The sequence below is a fragment of the Archocentrus centrarchus genome, chromosome 14 (assembly GCF_007364275.1).
Source record: "Archocentrus centrarchus isolate MPI-CPG fArcCen1 chromosome 14, fArcCen1, whole genome shotgun sequence".
Lineage (NCBI taxonomy): Eukaryota > Metazoa > Chordata > Actinopteri > Cichliformes > Cichlidae > Archocentrus > Archocentrus centrarchus.
The window spans coordinates 26,403,736-26,422,210 of NC_044359.1; the positions used below are offsets into that span (position 1 = coordinate 26,403,736).

At 41.3% G+C, this 18,475-nt stretch overlaps 1 protein-coding gene across 2 annotated transcripts; it reads right to left on the minus strand.

The window, feature by feature from the left end:
• Positions 1–646: 646 nt before the first annotated feature.
• Positions 647–17,365, minus strand: coro6 (coronin 6). Of its 2 annotated transcripts, none has more exons than XM_030746053.1 (11): positions 17,184–17,365; positions 14,113–14,312; positions 10,641–10,763; positions 7,124–7,253; positions 6,786–6,964; positions 3,938–4,057; positions 3,717–3,821; positions 3,449–3,594; positions 2,854–2,911; positions 1,385–1,612; positions 647–920 (listed from the first exon to the last, which is right to left on the minus strand). In XM_030746053.1, exons 2-11 carry the CDS (start codon positions 14,308–14,310, stop codon positions 798–800), a joined length of 1,410 nt encoding a protein of 469 aa, XP_030601913.1. In that variant the 5' UTR covers positions 14,311–14,312; positions 17,184–17,365; the 3' UTR covers positions 647–797. The 2 variants fall into 2 exon arrangements, with proteins under 2 accessions (XP_030601913.1, XP_030601914.1); XM_030746054.1 differs by having other exon boundaries at positions 647–1,081.
• Positions 17,366–18,475: the final 1,110 nt, after the last annotated feature.

An 18,475-nucleotide genomic window follows, 5' to 3' on the forward strand; every position in this document is an offset into this window, starting at 1 on the left:
GATCTCTCCTGTAAAAGAAACTGTGATCTCAGTGGGACTTCCAGGTAAAATAAAGGGAATGACACTGAAAAAATCCAGTTTGTCAAAATTTGGGGTTATCATCTCAAAAGCTTGACTTGAGTCGTAAAATAAATTTCAAATTATTTTCTTAGAAATTTGAGTAAGCAAGTCAAAATTTTGAGATAATAACCCAAACTGTTTGACTAACTGATGGCATTTTTTTTTTAAATTGGTGTCAGACTCAAGCTTCCATGGGAAAAGTATGACAAATGGTGGTTTTAATTTCTGAATGCAGACACATTTTCTGGGAGCTGATGATGTATTTGATGGGGAAATGTCCTCTGATGTATGAGACCCTCCAAAGCGACCAGTGTGACTCCACATGCAGTGAGAGGGTGTGGGGGCAGATTTGAAACAGGCTTGTTAATTTGGGGCGAAACACATTACCCAAACTAAGAGATTCAGGCAGTACGTCTTGCTCTTGCAGTTTTCTATATTTGCCATTTTTTTCTATGAACACTTTACTTCAATCCTTTAACCCAACTTACACAGTCAAACTTACGGCACTATCATTCAAGCCTCATCTCCCTCTTTTTTGTAAAATTGTGACTACACTGTAAAATTGTAGAATTAAATGTAAGGCGAAGATAAGGATTATATAGACTCAAACACTGAACAGGTATGGATGTAATTTGCTCAAATCTGTCGAACAGTCGTGTGTCCACATTCACCGAGCATTCAGAAGATTCCTTGTCAGTAAATTTAGACCAGTTTATCAGAACATGTTTACATACACATCAGGCAGTGCCATTGGTGTACTGGGAAAGCTTATTCTCCAAGTCACAGATTCTCTTCTCCTGAGACAACACTGTGGCCTTCAGATTCTGAATCTCTTCCAGCAACCTCTCAAGGAGCTCAGGCTGGAAAGGATAAGAGGAGAGACAAGTGTGGAGAAGGAAAAAAGGGAAAGAATAAGAAAGGAAAAAAAGATTGGGATAAGACGGTGAAATTAAGGATAAAGTTCAAAGAATAGGTCAAGGACGGTGAACGACTGAAGGAAATCAATGAAAACAGGTGGAAGCTATGAAAAAAAAAGGTTGTGGGCAGGTGGAAATACAAGAGGAAAAAAGCAGAAAATGGTTAAAAAACAGAGTCAGATTTTTTTAGAAGTAATAGCACAGTCAGATTAATGGATGCAAAGCTAAAGAAATTATTGAAATGTGCAACATGTAGCTATAAAAGATCAATGCATTAAATGCAGCAGCTCTGAAGCAAAACCAGGCTTTGGGAGCCCATAATGTGAATGCAGATTAGTAGGAATATTATGCTGCTAATTAATGCTGAAAAGTAGTTCACACACAGGATGTGCACTAAGTGAGCTTACCGGCAAGCTGTTGGTGTCCAAAGTGGACATGCTGCGTCGGGTGGTGGGTCTGGAGTCCAGCACGTTCTTCTTCACCACTTTGAGCTCTCGGCTCTTCGGCGGCACGTAGCCCTGCCTCATGGACACCAGGATGGGATCTTCATCTCGGCCATCCAGCCACTCCTCAGGTTCCATGGCAGGCTCAGGCCCTGCTGTGTCTGGGTACAGGTCATCCTGAAAGAGGTCCGACTGTGCAAGAGGAAAGGAGAGGGGGACAACAGAGACATTTGTGTAAAGTAACAAGACCCATCAGCGATGGGGAAATTCACCTGTGAGTAATGAAAATATAAACTAAATGTAGAAGTCTGGATAACATTACAGCCCCATTTCATAATAGAAAACCCTTCAGCAGACACCTTATTACCTTCTGCAAAACTATTTTGCCCCTAATTTGAAGGCTTTGCCCTAAACCTTTATCCAAATACTTTTAATCACGCTTGGATTAAGATATAATACATGTTCCAGCAAAAATATGTTTTCAGTATTAACAATACTCATCAAATGAAATCAGTTTTAAACATGCTGTAAGAGATTTTCTGTGATTATCTTTAACATTTCTACAAATACTTTTTGGTAACCACATGCTAGAACAGACAAAGAATTTTCAAGGAAAACAAATTAGTACAAACTGTACTCTTGTACATGGGTGTATACTACATAATGTCTATTTATCTATTTAATCTATAACAATAACCCAGGTATAATGCATACTTCACATCATATACTCGTGCCTGTACAGGGATATTACTACTTAATGCACCCATACTACATCTGCTGAGATCAATGCATTATGTGTAACATCACTATAATCATAATGCAGCCATGTTCTTTACATTTGAGCAATAGTGCTGAGCAGTAGGTATGGCTTTAATATTGCTCAATGATGAGTCATAGTCTGTACTATTTATGGCCATGAGTCATCCCTGACCAACGTGTTAGCCAAAGATCAGCCAATCAGAAGTTGGCATCACAAGCGAATCAGTAAGACTGCAGCCTGTAAACAGACTGGCTCTTCACCTTGGAATTTGGGATTCCCCAGTTTCTCACTATCTAGCTACTGCCAGCTGTTCAGTGAGCTAGGTCAGTTGCTAGCTATGGGGAATCCCCACTTTCTCCATTTCAGCCAATCACACATCACAATATGATCACATGATTAAGCTAAGCCAATCAGACATGAGAAAGAAGCTGCATATCATTAATCTATAGTATAGCATAAGCAGCCTGAAATCAGGCATCATAATCTATAGATCCTGTTTGATTGTTTTGTATTTCTGTCTCTATAAAGTATATGATTGATAGCTTCAAAATAAAGTGAAAGGAACTAAACTTGTACTTGAATGAAGTACTTTTATAAATGCCATCTTGCACCATTGTCAAAGTCAAGCTTAGCAGAGCATGGAGACCATGTTTGATGGGTGAGTAGGGCTTACTTTCCTGGGCACCGTCATTGTGATGGGCTCACATTTCTTGTCAAGCAGCTTGTATAACCTGAGAAGATGAGAAAAGAGGACGGAGAAAAGTTAATGTCAGAGATGTTCAAGGAGGAGCTGAGGTGGAGGTGGGTTGCACAGAGGTTTGCAGAGGCATCAGCAGGCTGCAGCAGCTTAAAGTAGTTCACTCTATGTGAGCTTGGCCTGTAGGATGCACAAAAGGGTATCAGCTGAGCCACCAGCTGATGTGGGATGATGTTGCTATCAACTATTACCAGTGGCCTGTCTGAGTGAATACCTGAGCTGCTCAAATTAAACTTTATAGTAAATTGACCTTTATAGTGCTTTTCTAGTCTAAGAACCTTTACTACTACTACTACTACTACAAGCCCCAGTCACCCAATCACACACACACACACACACATTTTTTTCTATACCTAAGTGCCTTTTCTAATATTCACACTCACACACCAGTGGATGCATTCACAACACAGGGTTTAGCATCTTGCCCAAGGATACTTAAACATGTAGACTGGATTAATAAACACTGCTAAGTTACACTCAAGTTAAACTTATTGCAAGATCAGGATCTTACCTGGCAATCTCACATTTGCTGACATCAACACCTCTTTTGGGCATGAAGCCCATCCCTCTCTGGGGCTCCTTACTGCTGAAGGTGTTGAGGTAGTGAACATACGGTGGTTCCTCTGTGATCTCAAAATAACGGACACTGCTGTCCCCCTACATACACACAAACACAGAAAACACATTAAAACATAAATCAAGAAACAGGTGAGACGTTAAAACATTACTAAAAACATCTACAATTAAATGAAAAAATCCATTAAAAAATGTCTCTGTACCTTTCCACAGAGGTAGACCATATTTGCATCTGCATCATAATAAGGTAACAATACTCCATTACTTGTGTCCAACTCCAAAAGTGCAATAGGCTCCTCAAAATTTGTCTGTGGAGAATTAAAAACGGTGAAGAAAACCTACATTTTTCTGTGTATACATATTTTTACACCTTCTGTTATGCAGCTTACATCACAACAGTGTGTGAAATGTAATTGTTTGTTACCGGGTCCCAGAGGCCGAGCTCTCTCTGACTCATCCTGGTGAATCCTGTGGTGAAGATGTTTCCATCTCTGGTGAAGATGGCCCTCATTGGCCTGATCCCCTCATGTGGAGCCAGACGTTCCTGTTGGTCAGCAGAGGAACGGACATTAGTAAATACATGTATTTAAAAGCTAAAAATTCCAAGTGAAATCATTATTGTCTGTCTCTGTGAACTGTCTGTCCTTGTTTAATGAAGGTTTGTGTCTCACTGTGTCCTGAAGTCATGCAATTCTAGTGGGCTAAAATTATTCTTGAAAACGTTTATGCCAGAAGGCATAAAAATATATTGACCAAAATATTTTTACTATGATAATTGGACAACATGAACAGAAAAAAAATTTGTATATTATAATTCTAACCATCCATCCTTTCATTCTCTTCCGCTTATCCTGTTCAGGGGTGTGAGGGTGCTGGAGCCTATCCCAGCTCCTATAGGGCAGTGGTTCTCAAATCCAGGCCTCGTGGCCCGGTGTCCTGCAGATTTTAGATGTGTCTCTGATCCAACACACCTGAATGAAATGTCTGAATTACCTCCTCAGTATGCACTCAAGTTCTCCAGAGTCCTGCTAATGACTTCTATGTTTGATTCAGGTGTGTTGGCTCAGCGACACATCTAAAATCTGCAGGACACCGGGCCACGAGGCCTGGATTTGAGAACCACTGCTATAGGGTGAGAGGCAGCCTGTTGCAGGGCCAACACAGAGAGACAGACAGACAACCATTCATACCTATGGGCAATTTAGAATGACCAATTAATCTAACCCCAGTAACTGCATCTCTTTGGGCTGTGGGAGGAAACCCACGCAGGCACAGGGAGAATATGCAAACTCCACACAGCGAGAGGCCCGGGAATCGAACCTAGACCTTCTAGATGTCATTCTAGCTGTGAGGCAACAGTGCTAACCACCACGCTACCGTGCTGCCATAGTATAAATCTAAATAAATTAAAAAAATAAAAACATTTTCACAGATCTTTTATGTGACTTTATACTATGAGACCAGGGTTATTATAGTTAACGAAAACGAACGAAATAACGAAAACTGAAATTGAAAAAACATTGTCGTTAACTGAAATAAATAAAAACTAAAATTAAAAGGAAGAAACGACAACTAACTAAAACTGAATTGTGAGTTTACAAAACTAACTAAAACTAACTGAAATTATAGATATTGTTATTTTTTCAAAAGTCTTGTGGATTGATATGAAATCATTTTTTTCTCTCTCCGAGTTTAAGCTCGGAACGCCGTCGGGCAAATGGGTGCGCATGTGCGTGCGTGCGCACACCGCGCTGCTCCTCAGAGAGTCCCATGTGGTGTTTTTTTTTTTTTTTTTTTTTACTATGATAGCACAGATAGCAGCGAGTGTCTTGTTGTGGATGATGTTGTGGATGATGTACGGAACACTTCTTAGTCAGGAAAAAAAACACCAACATCAAAGTAGACCTGAGAAGCGCACACAAGGCAGCTACGGAAACCGCTCTCATCCTACAAGGCAACCCGGCCTCCACCTCCAGAGAAACGTGACTACTCGTCGGGTCAACGCAGCCCACAACGTTGTGTTTAGTCCTTTTGCGTTTCCGGCTACTTTATCAGTCAGATAATAACAATCAGGACTAATAATCAAAGCATCAATATAAGGACTCACAAATGTCAGCAAATTCCGGGAGGGAGCTGCTGAAACTATGGGAATGGACGTGAAGGAATGAAGAAAGTGAAAAAACAGGGACAAATATGTTTGCACCCTAAAAACTGAGCACAAAGAGCAAGGACCAAAAAAAACCCCCCAGCACACAACCACAAGGTAATTAACACACGCAATCCAGCTATACATGCATAAATGCGGACATGAGGTCGGACACTTCCGTAGGCTACATAGGCCGCAAAGACCCTGCAAGTCTAATCAGCGAGCATCTAACCAAGCTAGCTCCAAAACAGAAGCAGCATCAGGTGGAGAGAACATCAGGATGCAGCTGGATTTGAGCTTTGACTCCTTCAAGGAGTTTGTTTTTGTCAAACACCACATGTAGCTGTTGTTAATCTGCTGCCCTGAGGCTGAACTTTATTGGGAGTTTATTGTAGAATTTATCGAGTTTTGGAGTTCATATTGTTAGCAGTTTCTCCCTGTTGATGTTCATGTGTGTCCTTAATATTACACACATTTAGCATGTAGTTCTGCTGTCTGTGAACAGTTGGTTGCTGAATTTATTTCTTTAAAGGGTATCTTTAAAGCGTACCTGATTAAGTATGAAAATACTAAAACTAATACTGAAACTAACTAAAACTAAGCATAAAACCAAAAATAAAAACTAATAAAAACGAGCAAAACCACTCTGAAAACTAATTAAAACTAACTGAATTAGAGAAAAAAAAGTAAAAACTAACTAAAACTAAACTATAATGTAAAATCCAAAACTATTATAACCCTGTATGAGACATATACATTGCTGTGAAAAAGTATTTGCCTCCTTCCTGATTGTCACGCTTGCATGTTTCAGATCATCAAACAAATTTTAATATTAGACAAAGATAACCCGAGAGAATACAAAACAGGCTAAAAGCTCTCAAAAAGCAACACATCATGCCACGATCTAAAGAAACTCAACAACAGATGAGAAACAAATTCACTGACGTCTATCAGGCTTTGGGACTCCCGCGAACCACAGTGAGAGCCATTATCCATAAATGGAGAAATCTTTGATAATCTGAAACATGCAAGTGTGACAAATATGCCAAAAAAATAATAAATCAGGAAGGGGGCAAATACCATTTCACAGCAGCACTGTATGCATTAGTATTTTCTACTCACTCACCGCCACCACTTCTCTCTTGCGGGGGTCACAGACACGCAGACGTCGGTCCTTACAGGTGGTACAAAACAAGCTGCCGTTTCGGTTCCAACTGACACTGTAGATGAGATCTGGGTGGTCGTCCATGGAGATGAGGGGTTCACCTGTCCCCACGTTCCAGATAATTATCAGGTTATCACTGCCTGGAGGATGATGGAGTCGAAAGAAAAGAAAGACATCTTATTTAAAATCCCGCTCATGACTGTTTTGTTCTAATTTACCGCCACACAGGTTCAAACTGTGAAAGAAAACATTAGAGGACGTTGGAGGTTTGTGTGTTGCTGTGTGTTGCTGTGTCCTGCCTGCAGTGAGTAGTATGTTGCGTGCGGTGGGGTGCCAGCTGACGATGCCAACTCGTTTGGAGTGTCCCTCCAAGACTACCACTGGGTCCGACAGGGGGCGGGTCAAAGCGTGATCTGGAATCTGCCACACCTGGAAAGGACAAGGACACCAATGTGATGAGTTGTCCAAAAACCTTATTAAAAATCACTGAGAATTTGGCCTTTCTGGATCAATGTGACCCCACAATTTCTGTAAGTGCATACACACAGGCAATAAAATCCTCAGCATTATGTCACAGTGCATGAAAATTTTCATGCAAAAAAGTGTAGATGATCACATTAATGGAGTGATTAAATTTCTGCTTGTATCTCAAGAAAAAGATAAAGAAAGATAAAAACATGCTGCAGTAGCGAATCAGTAACAGATCTGCTGGTATTACTTGTAATACTCTGCTTTGTTTCTTTTCTTTATACGACTTTTACTCACACATCAGAGTTTTATTTTTCCTTTGAACCTTGCACACTGCCACAGATTTATTGTGCAGCTCTAATGGAGGTTGACTGTTACTACAGAGATATAATAATGTCGCCTCATAACTGAGGTGACAATCCACTAATAAAGTCCACACCTGTGTGCAGCTCCAGCACACTGAATATTATACACCATTGTTTTTAGCAGCCCCACGTTGAAGTGAATGCAGATAACCTCCAAAAAGCTAAACCGTTGCCAGACTATATCTGATGGTAGATATATTGACTCATATCTTTTTTCATGTGGACTATTTAACCACACTTAACCAAAGCCTGCCCAAACATAACTGATCATTACTACTACTAGAACTAGAAACAGAACCTTCAGAAAAGGTTCCTGTACCGAAGATCTCTCACTTGGTGACGAAGTGCAGGTACAATATTGAGTGAGTGGCTGTTTAAACCATAATTACATTTCCAGAAACAACACATAAGATATAATTTTATCATGCTCAAAAGTGGCTGAAACTCTTACCACTGGGCTACCGAGTCACAAAACTTAAATTCTCCAGTCATCTATGCTTTATTTTAAAAGTATTATTTCACATCGGGACATGAGCAGTCACTATTTTATTAACTCTGTTTTATACACTTCCCAGAGAGAACACAGGTCCATACCACAACACATCAGGCATTATTCTCAGCGTACATTCAGTCTGCTGTCAGAATGCACAGCTGTTGATTCTTCATCCACATATGTTCAAGAAGTCACACACAAACACAGACTCACACTCACGCACGCATAAACACGCTCTAACGAGCCTCAGCGATGACACAATGATGAGTCTCTGTGAACTTAACAGACTGACATCACAGTTCACAGCAGCTGCACACGTCTGTCTGCGTGCTGGACACAAGCAAAGGGCGTACATGAAGTCATAGAGGCAAACACACAGCACTCAAACAGCATCCAAGCAGCTGCTGCCACAAGAGAAGCCCACACTCAATCACTCGATCGCACAAAAATCCCTGCAATGTCACTATGAACAAGTGGGCGACTTTGGCCTCGGTGACAACTGTGCTGATGCACACATGCTGAGACGTGCTGTGATTATACAATCCAGAAAATGGTGTAAAGGGCACATGTATCACTATTATACAGGAGATCTCCTGGACTTCACAGAGTCCCGGCAAACCTGTGACTGTATTGTTCAAATTATAGTATTTTATTAAAGGCTGCAGTCAGATGAGGCTAAACACAATCTGAGTGGTTATTAATAAACACTGTCATCTCATTAGTTACTTTCTTTGTTTATTTAAATCTTCGTGCAGTAGATTTGAGCTGAAACATGTGGCTAAATGATTTATGGGTCAAAAAGCTTCTGCAGCTATTTACATAAACAATTTGCTGCCAAATTAGAAATCAAAAACTGAATGCTCTTATTCCTTCAGTAAGAGGTTTTTCTCAGATTTATGTAGCTGAAATGGGAATGCATTTGTTTTTTATTGCTGACTGGACAAAACAGGACATCAGAAGAGGTCACCTTGAGCTCAGGGAATCTGTGATGAACAGCTCAAACAACTTATCAATAATTTCCACATCAATGACCAAAAATAATTCCTAGCTGCAGTCCAAATCAGGATCACCCCAAAATTACCCGCTGCGTTGTCACAGTTTTGTGACACATTTGCCCTTCTTGTGTCAGTGGAGCAACTCATCACACAGTTACATCCTGAACACTAAACCTGGTTCTCATCTCCTGCTTTTGGAGAGCTTGTGTTCTTTACATCACTGTAAGTCATCACTGACTTTTTCTAGTATAGATTTCTCCAGGAAAAAAAAGAAAAAGTGATATGCCCTTATAGGATAGGTTATCAGTTTTCCAACTGTTCCCAGAAATAACAGTTTAAAACTTTGTCTTACCACAACTCGGCAAGGAAACACTATGGTCCGGGGAATTTTGCAGACACAACAGTGATTTTGGTAACAGTAACTAATCTTATCCAGACAGCTGCAGCCTGGTTATATCTGGATCAACCTCAGAACAAGGACTGCAAAATAAGTATTATGTAGAATCATATTAGCATCACTTAGTTTGGGTTCACACAGACTTGGAAAAGTAGCTGTGACACACAAAATGCCACATGAAAAAAAAAAATTTAAGTGAATTCTAACATAAAGATCAAGCTGCTGTAGTGGGCTTTAAGGATAATGAACTTTAGTTTCAAATCCAGTACTTTCCTAACAGGCAGCACCATGGCAGAATAAATATTAAGACCTCACAGTGACCTCTGCTGTCTGAACTCAGTCATGAAACATCTGCAGTGTATCACAAAGACCTCTGAATAAACTCTCGGAGCTTATGCAGTCCAAAACTCAGCAACAACAACAATATTAAGGAAGGGCCACAAAGAGTGTTTACAAACCCCTCAGCAATATGTGCTGTCCAAGCAAAAGGCAGTGCATATAATCTGTAAGGCAACCTGATTTTAACAGACTACTTCCTGTTGGTGTGAGATGATCAGCTTCAGATGGAGCTGGGCATGGTCGCAGATGCTGATTACTTCAGCTGCTGTCCACATTTCTTATTTACATTTCCCGCATGCTTAACCTCCAGAGATGTTTACCAGATATGATGATAGGATATTAAAATATTTGACGTGGGCGCAGAAAAGAAACAATGAGCAGAAAAACAGGGTATGAGGAAGATGTCATATTGTGAAAGACACAGGTTTGTAGCTGCATTACAGCAGTGAGGCTAGCTGCAGACAGAAGGCAGACTTTGATCAGCCTGACGCCTGATGGAGAAAGATAGAGATGACGCAGAGCAGGTGGGTGGAGAATCAGACAGGTAGACACGCTGACGTGTCGACTGATTCTCTTAACTTGTTCATTTAAGAGGCAGGAAGACGTGACAAACTCAAGCTGTAAAGACCTCTGTGACTGTTATCTGAGTCACTGAATAACAAACTCCTCCACATGCATCTGCAAGTTGTCTCTCCCACACACACACACACACACACACACACACACACACACACACACACACACACACACACACAGTACCATTGCAGTGCAGTCCTCGGAACAGCTGGCCAGGATATTGTCGTCATGAGGGCACCAGTCGATATCAAGGACGGGTCCAGAGTGACCGATCACCAGTGGGTAGTTCTTATCCACACGACCTGTCTGCAACACAGAGGACTGAATTATGACTGTGCTTGTATAACAGGTCATCATTAATATTCAAGATTCATTCATTTCTTGTAATCATGTCAAAAGAACAGCAGTGGAAACTGTCAAACTTCAGTACAAAAGGTGCAGAATAATTACATTTAATGTCCACTCTTGAGCTTGGATATAGTAAATATTACCATAAACTGCATTTTAATAGCTATGGAAGATTGTCAGTTTTCATGAATAGGTACTGTTGATGTTCACTATTAGTTGGTTTTCATTTTTGAAAAATGCAGGTTGAGGTCTGGATTTTGAGGCATTGTAGCACCTTTATTCTTTTCTTTTCAGCCATTCTGTTGGAGATTTGCTGCTGTGCTTCGGATCATTGTCCTGTTGCACGACCCACTTTCAGGAAGTTTTAGCTAGATGGCCTCACATTTGACTCTAGAATACTTTGGTACACAGAGGAGTTCATGGTCCACTCAATGACTGCAAGGTGCCCAGGTCTCGTGACTGCAAAACAAGCCCAAATTATCACCCCTCCACCACAGTGCTTGACAAGCTTGGGGGTTTTTGCAGTTTCTCTGAGCACTGCACGGTCTGACCTTGGGGTGAATTTGCTGGGATTCCCACTCTTGGGAAAATTGGCAACTGTCTTGAATGTTGGTTGCTTGTTAATAATTTTTCTCACTGTAGAATGATGGACTTCACATTGTTCGGAAATGGTCTTATAAACCCTTCCCAGATTGATGGGCAGCAACAATTGCTTCTCCAACATCACAGCTGATGTCTTTACTCCTCAGCATTGTGTTAAGAGACACCTGAATGCTCCAGACCAGCAAACTGCCAAAATGCCTGCTTTTACAGAGGTGCTCACACTTGCTGATGATCTATTAACCTCCAGTAAGGCTGCACTTAGGTTTTCACACACTGCTTCTGCATTTGTGGCTTAGTTTTTTGTTAAATTAGTAATGTCATGTGCTGTTGTTCATCTGAGGTTGAATTTAAATTATTTTAAGACCTGCTACGGACCAAGTAATTTTAATATGTCCTGATACATAAAACCTTACAATTGAAAGAGGGTGCACGTTATTCTTTACATGACTGCATATGAGTGAGATTTAATTAGATATATTTGGTCAGCTATTATTTACAGGCTTAAGAACACACTTTAAGTATTATATCCTACTTTTAAGCTAATATAGACAGGAAACGGGGACCATTTGAGAACGAGTATATAATGCACTCAAACATTTTTCTCTAAACCAAATGTGGCAGTAAGAACCTTTTGAAACTTGTCTCAAAAGCAGATATTTTGAGACTATGCAAACAACCCCCCCCACAATGACTCCATATTTTCCTGTTCTTATGGTTCCTAACATGTGAACATGTGTAACAGCTTTTAGATATAACTCCTTACACACACACACACCCACACACACACACACACACACACACACACACACACACACACACACACACACACACACACACACACACACACTCCAAGAGGGGTGTATTTATAGCGGAGTGACGAGGCGTTGAAAGGGGAGTTTTTCTTGTGGCCCGTTGGGGACCCTGAGGGGGGAGGAGGAGGATGGAGAGCACATTGGTGTGTATTAATAGCGCATCTGTTCACCATGACTCCAGTAAATAATCACGTCCATTTCTCAGTGCCTCAAAAAAAAAAAAAAACCTCTGCATGACTTTGAGTCCTGCTGCTCTTTTTCATTAATTAGCACCTCTGAAGTGCTGAAGAATCCCAGTGAAGATGACCTTGTTACACCCACATACTGCCTTTTTTTTTTTTTTTTAATCTCATTCGACCCTTTTTAGTCAAGTTATAACACTAATCCTTGCATAGGCTTATTTCATAAAGTGCAAATATTGGTAATTTTTCTATAAATTTTTGGACTAGAGAATGTTAACTTGTTCTTGTAACGCTGGACAAGCTGGAGACATCTCACAGGGCAGGTCAGCTTCATTTCTTCAGTCTTATTACAGCCGTGTCAGCCATTATTCGCTGAGCTCCAACGTGAAGTGCAGTCACATTAAATTAAAGGTGGATTTTACATCACGCTGGGCAAAAATCTCCGTATATTTAGATATCTCAGCTGTGAAAGTGAATTACACATTATCACTAATCGATATCAGGATCACTTTTACAGTGATAATCTTGTTGTGTGATAATCTCCCCCCCCCGGAAGATATTCACACAACTTAAGAACATTTCTGGTGTCAACTTTAAATCAGTGTTGTCGTCATTACAAGGCTCCAGGAACTTCCAAAAGTTTTTTCCAACACAACTCCTGACAGCAGTTACTAGGGCCTCTGTTAGTAGAAGGAAGTCATGCTAAAGTTTTGCTAAATAAATTGTTGTTTGTGCCTTCATGAACCTTAAAACTGTGCAAATTGCTGCAGCCACTACACTGTTAGCACCATGGCTAAGAAAAGGAATTACTGGACCTCAGCACACAGAAATTTGCCCAAAGCTTTGACATGGATGATCAACACTTCTGTGGCTAACCATAGCTAAAAACTGCAGGACATTCACTTACTGAGACACAAACCTCTGGATGAAAGTCCACCTCTGATCACTGTGCTTCAAGAATGTTGAGAAATGAATGCATGTGTTATTAACCTTATATGTTCTGTGCATATCAGGTTAAAAAGTGTTTTATAAGGATAGTGTTTATTGGAAGGGCATTTTTCCTGGTATAGAAGTTTTATACTGGACTTTTAACAAAACAATCTCATTTTGGTGCTGCTTTCATGATCGTGTTGGAGTGAATAATGTCAGTTCATGGACACTGATGTACAAAAAAACCACCTCAAACCGAACTTCTCTTTCTCTTGTTCCTTGTATAGAGCAAAAACAGTCCCGCGACCTCTGCTGGACAGTGAGAGATGTTTCAGACATACCAACAAAAATGCCATAAAAGCACAATTTGAAAATGCACAACTGCTCACAACATGCACACAAATCCTTCTTATTCAAACAGTTCAAAAACCATAAATAGCTCGACAGAAATAGAAATAGCTGGATGATCAGTCAGGGTCCACCTAATGGAGATCATGGATATAGACAGATATGTAGATGTAGATATTCCAGCGGACCAGCATGAGACATGTAGCGTCATGCTGCTAGTGTGCCTACAAATCATTCAGCAGAGCTTATTACTGTCACACTTTCATTTACACCCTAACAGACATTCACTCTGCATCATATGGAGACGCGAATGATGCACTATTCATTTTTACTGTGATTTATTGGAACACCGGTCTATTGCAAATTGATTCAAACATGAAAAACTTAAAAAACTTACCCCCTACCCTCTCACCCCCCCCGACCTTTACTGACCTTAGAGAGGGGCAGGACCAGAAATGCTCCTCCTCCACTGGATTCAATGATGACTGCCAAGAACTTTGGATTGACGGCGCAGAAGGAGCTGTCCCATGTCACCTTGGACACACGAATGTCATCGTAACCCTGCTCAGCCTTGACCGTCTGGCCAAAGACATGACGAAACTTACTCTGCCGCACGATGCTGCGACTCATGGCTGAGGAAAGCAGAGGGCAGATGAAAAAAATGAAGAAGAATTAGAGACTGGAGAGCATGATGGAAAAGTTTAGATAAAAATAAAGGAAGGAGAGGAGGGGCATAAAAAAATAAAGAGATTTCTAAAGAGTTTGATGACAGTTGGTGTACATGCTACTGTGCATTAATGATTTAGGGACTGATACTCAGGCGCTTTCTTCTGAAAAGATGTCTCACAAAAAGGGACTTTTAGAAACAAAGTTTAATCTGATCTCCTACAAGAAAGAAGAAATGTAATGTGTTAATTATTAATTACAGTGCTCTTTGGTCTGCAAGTTTAATGTGTACTTTCAAGAGTTTATATAACTGCCCACTTAATGCTTGATTTTTACTGTAATATATATTTATGCTGATTTTGCTGTTTTCAATGTTGAAAATTACAAATTTACTTCTTTTTGGTATTTATTGTATTCATTCAAAGTATCAAACAGATCAAACATTAATACAGGCTTTGACATGGTAAAAGTGACTCAGGACTGAGAGTGTTAGCCCCTCGATAGACTGCTCAGATTGTACCCCACCACACCTCTTGCCCTGTGATGGCTGTGATACGCTCCTAAGGCAATAGACTGTAAGAAAATGGACAGATGGATTCATGGAAAGCTCTATCTTGATATCATTATTTGTTTTGTATTGCACTCCTAATCATTCCCAACCATGGTTAGGCATCGGCACAGCAGCAGGGCCCTGACTCACACAAGCTCACTGACTGTTCTTTCCCACTGTAACTGCAAACTTATTAAACTTAATTAATAGTAGTTTTTTTCCCCATTTACTCCCACTTTTTCTGTGCTTTTACCTGCATATTTGTTTCCTTTAAGAATATGAACTGGATTTTCTGACTGTCGCCTCACAGACAGACAAACACATGCATGTCAGGGTAACTGGTGATCCTAAATAGGTCATAGGTGTGAATGTGAGTGTGGAAGGTTGTCTGTCTCTCTGTATTAGCATTGGTATTTGCCTGGGTGTCTTGCCCTGTGACAGCTGGAATAGGCTCCAGCTCCCCTTCCATCCTGAATTGAATACACAGTTAAGAAAATGAACGAATGGATTTCTGTGTGTGGACCATTCCCATAATTGGGTAGTACAAAAATTCTGTGGTGCTTTTGTATGCGTTTAATTTTCTTTTCATGACAATTTCCAAGCAACTAGTCAAAAATGAATAAGTGTATTCAATCTAAAAGTAAGTAGAGCTCACTGACTTTGCTACAGTACACAAAGTTCACATGACTTATCTGCTGTGTGTGTTAGTACTATATGTATGCTGAACAAGAAAAAAAACAAATAAATAAAATTATTCCAACTTGCCACCTCAAGTTAATGAGTTTGCATGCTTTTTTAAAGTGAAGCCAACTCAGTACATTCTAATCAGCCCTACAATAACCTCAGTGTTGCGTATTTCTTAATAAATATTCGAACTGCTCTGATCAACACTGTTTTCTTCTCCTCTAAATGATGATGTATTCTGTAATGCGATCTTAGGCTGGTTGCTGACTGACAGTTTGCTATCCTGTGGCTGTCGCAGGCAGAAGGCCAGCAGGACTGTAATCCTCCAAAAACACAGGGGATATTCTGTAACAGTGCCTGCCATTACTGTAGATATTAATAGGTGATTGTCCCACCAAACACTATGTGACAGCCAAGCATCAAAGACAAACACTAAGACGCAGCGAACAGATAAAAGGCGGGGGAGAACTTGACAAATACAGTGTCACGGCCCAGCAGATCAGTCACACGATTCCTGTGAGAATATGCAGATTCAAACACACCTAACATACTTGCAGACTCCACTGGCTTATGTAAGGCTAAAACTGAAAGCCCTGCTCTAAAAGTAGGTCTGCATCGAACCCCCTAAGATCTGATTAATGCAGTTATTCTGTGTGTTTACAGGATTATATTAAACCAAGTTTTCACATTTCAAATAAAACCTTGTGGGTGATGATGATGACTGCTGGATGATGTCTGACTTTCACTGTATATCACATTCAGCCCAAACTTGACTCAGAGACTGGAATACGTCGCTAAATCAGAGAGACGAAGGGGGTGAAGCTCCTGGGAGGTCTTCATCACGGAGAGTCACATTCCAGTGGCCACTTCAGCAGGGCCAACAGTGGGGCATTAAACACCTTAACCACGCCCACATATATTTTTGTTTATAGTGCTAATTTTTAACATTTTTGTTTTTCCACTCTATACCTGTTTAGGGGGATGCGCATATTAAACCTGAAGACGTTTAAAAACCTCTGATAAGCTCCATTAATTCCACCTCAGGTTAATGAGATGGGCATGCTCTACCGCGCATGGCACGGCCCTGGAGAATCTAGACAGCGAAAGAATGACACTGCCACTTTCCTAATATAGACATGACAAACTGCACTGTCCCACCCGGGCCAGCCGCTCCTCCCACCTGATCCCAAATAGTCCCAGAAAGAAGGCCCCGCACCCCGCGTCGTTTTATCGCGAATTAACTGACTGTGAATCTGAACTGTCATTGCGCGCAGCCTGTACAAAAACACATGAAACACGGGAACATGGGCTGTGAGGGGCGCAGGAGGTGAGAGAGAGGGCGACAGAAAGGGGGAGGTCAGTCATGTAGTCAAAGTGCTCCTTAAAGTAGCCCGCAGCTGCTTCTGTATGCACGACTTCAGTTCTGCTGTCACGGATCGGGGGAGAAAGTGCACAGTCACAATGTACCAGCTCTATTTTCTTTAGTATTTCCAAAGGTAAGGACGCGCTCATTCCTCTCCAGCTGCGCAGTAAAGAAGCTGGCGCACCTATTACCCCACTGCAGCACAGACACCGACACACATATTAGGAAACACATTCTCACCTCAGGTTTTGGGGAGACCCCTCTTCCCTGGACAACACTCGCTGTTCCTGTCGTTTGGACTACTCCTCCTCCTCCTCCCTCTGCTGCCTTTATTCCTTTGACTTATATTCCTTGCGGTCCGCTGTCCCGGAGTCAGTGCGGACTTTGTGAGGAGAGCGCTGGAAAACTGCGTTACGCTCTTCGGCAGGGAAAGAGAGGGGAGATACCGGGGCAGAGCAGGAGAGAGAGGGGAGGGAGAGAGGGAGGGGGGGGTGGATGGATGGATGGGTGCAGGGTGGGTGCCGTCTATTTTGGAACAGGCGCGCCGTTGACGGGGGGGGGCTTCAACAGGGTCACTGCTTATGATAGACGAATATGAGTTAAAGTGGTAAATGAGCACACCGCTCAGCTGAGCTTATTTCCAGAGCCGCTTTTGGAAGACGAAGGAAACTTGCTGATTTTAAAGCCCAAGTAGTTCGGCAGCCACTGTGAAACACCTCCGGGCAATTTAGGCTGCATTTGCTTATTAATAGAAGCCTTTACTAAATGATGACCAAATCAGCCTCCACCCTTCATCCGAGTCGCTTCCTTTTATCTCTAATGGTACAGCTAAATGAAATGAAAATGACCTTTGACCTTCTGGGCAGACAAATTAAAGTCAGCTACAGTTCACAGATTTCTGCACCTGTTGTACTAGTTGGTAGCTGAGGACAGACAAAGGGGAAGTGGGTCTGTGTTTTTGTACGATGCAGATGATCCGGTAAACTCAGCATACCTGGAGACCTGAATTGCACGTTGAGCCGGCTCCTTCCGTGTTCCTTTGACGCAGTCAAGAAAGAGATCAAGCTTTTCACTCAAAGTCAGAAAACAGAGAGACGGATCCCTCAGAAATCCACACACCCTGCTGTTGGGAATGCAGAAAAGAAAGAAAACGGAGAAAATCAGAGGAATGACTTAGACAGCTTTCCCCTGTACTCAATGGATTTAACGCTGCAGGATGTTCGCTCTTTAATGTCTGACAATCTGTGATGGTACATCACTGGTTTCAGGTGCTGCCTGTGACTTTCAGCTTTTGCTGTGGAGCCAGAGTGAAATTTGTGCACAATAACAGCAAAATGTTTGACTAGTAAAAACCCAGAATACCAAAACAGACTAAAACGTCACTTTCAAAGGGCTGAACTACACTAGCTATACCTCTGACTGTATGTATCAAACATATCAGTAATGGAATAACTATTGGATTTGTTATTGTGTCGATGAGGAACAAGGTTGATGGGATGAGCTGGTTTGAGTATTTCAGAAACTGATGATTT

What these genes read in the sequence shown, in the direction of transcription:
- coro6 (XM_030746053.1), bottom strand. Translation starts at nt 14,310, where the DNA reads ATGAGTCGCAGCATCGTGCGGCAGAGTAAGTTTCGTCATGTCTTTGGC. An exon ending in CAACATACTACTCACTGCAG is followed by an intron (nt 6,965 to 7,123) that starts GCAGGACACAGC and finishes ATCATCCTCCAG; the next exon opens with GCAGTGATAACCTGATAATT. An exon ending in GCAAGAGAGAAGTGGTGGCG is followed by an intron (nt 4,058 to 6,785) that starts GTGAGTGAGTAG and finishes GCTGACCAACAG; the next exon opens with GAACGTCTGGCTCCACATGA.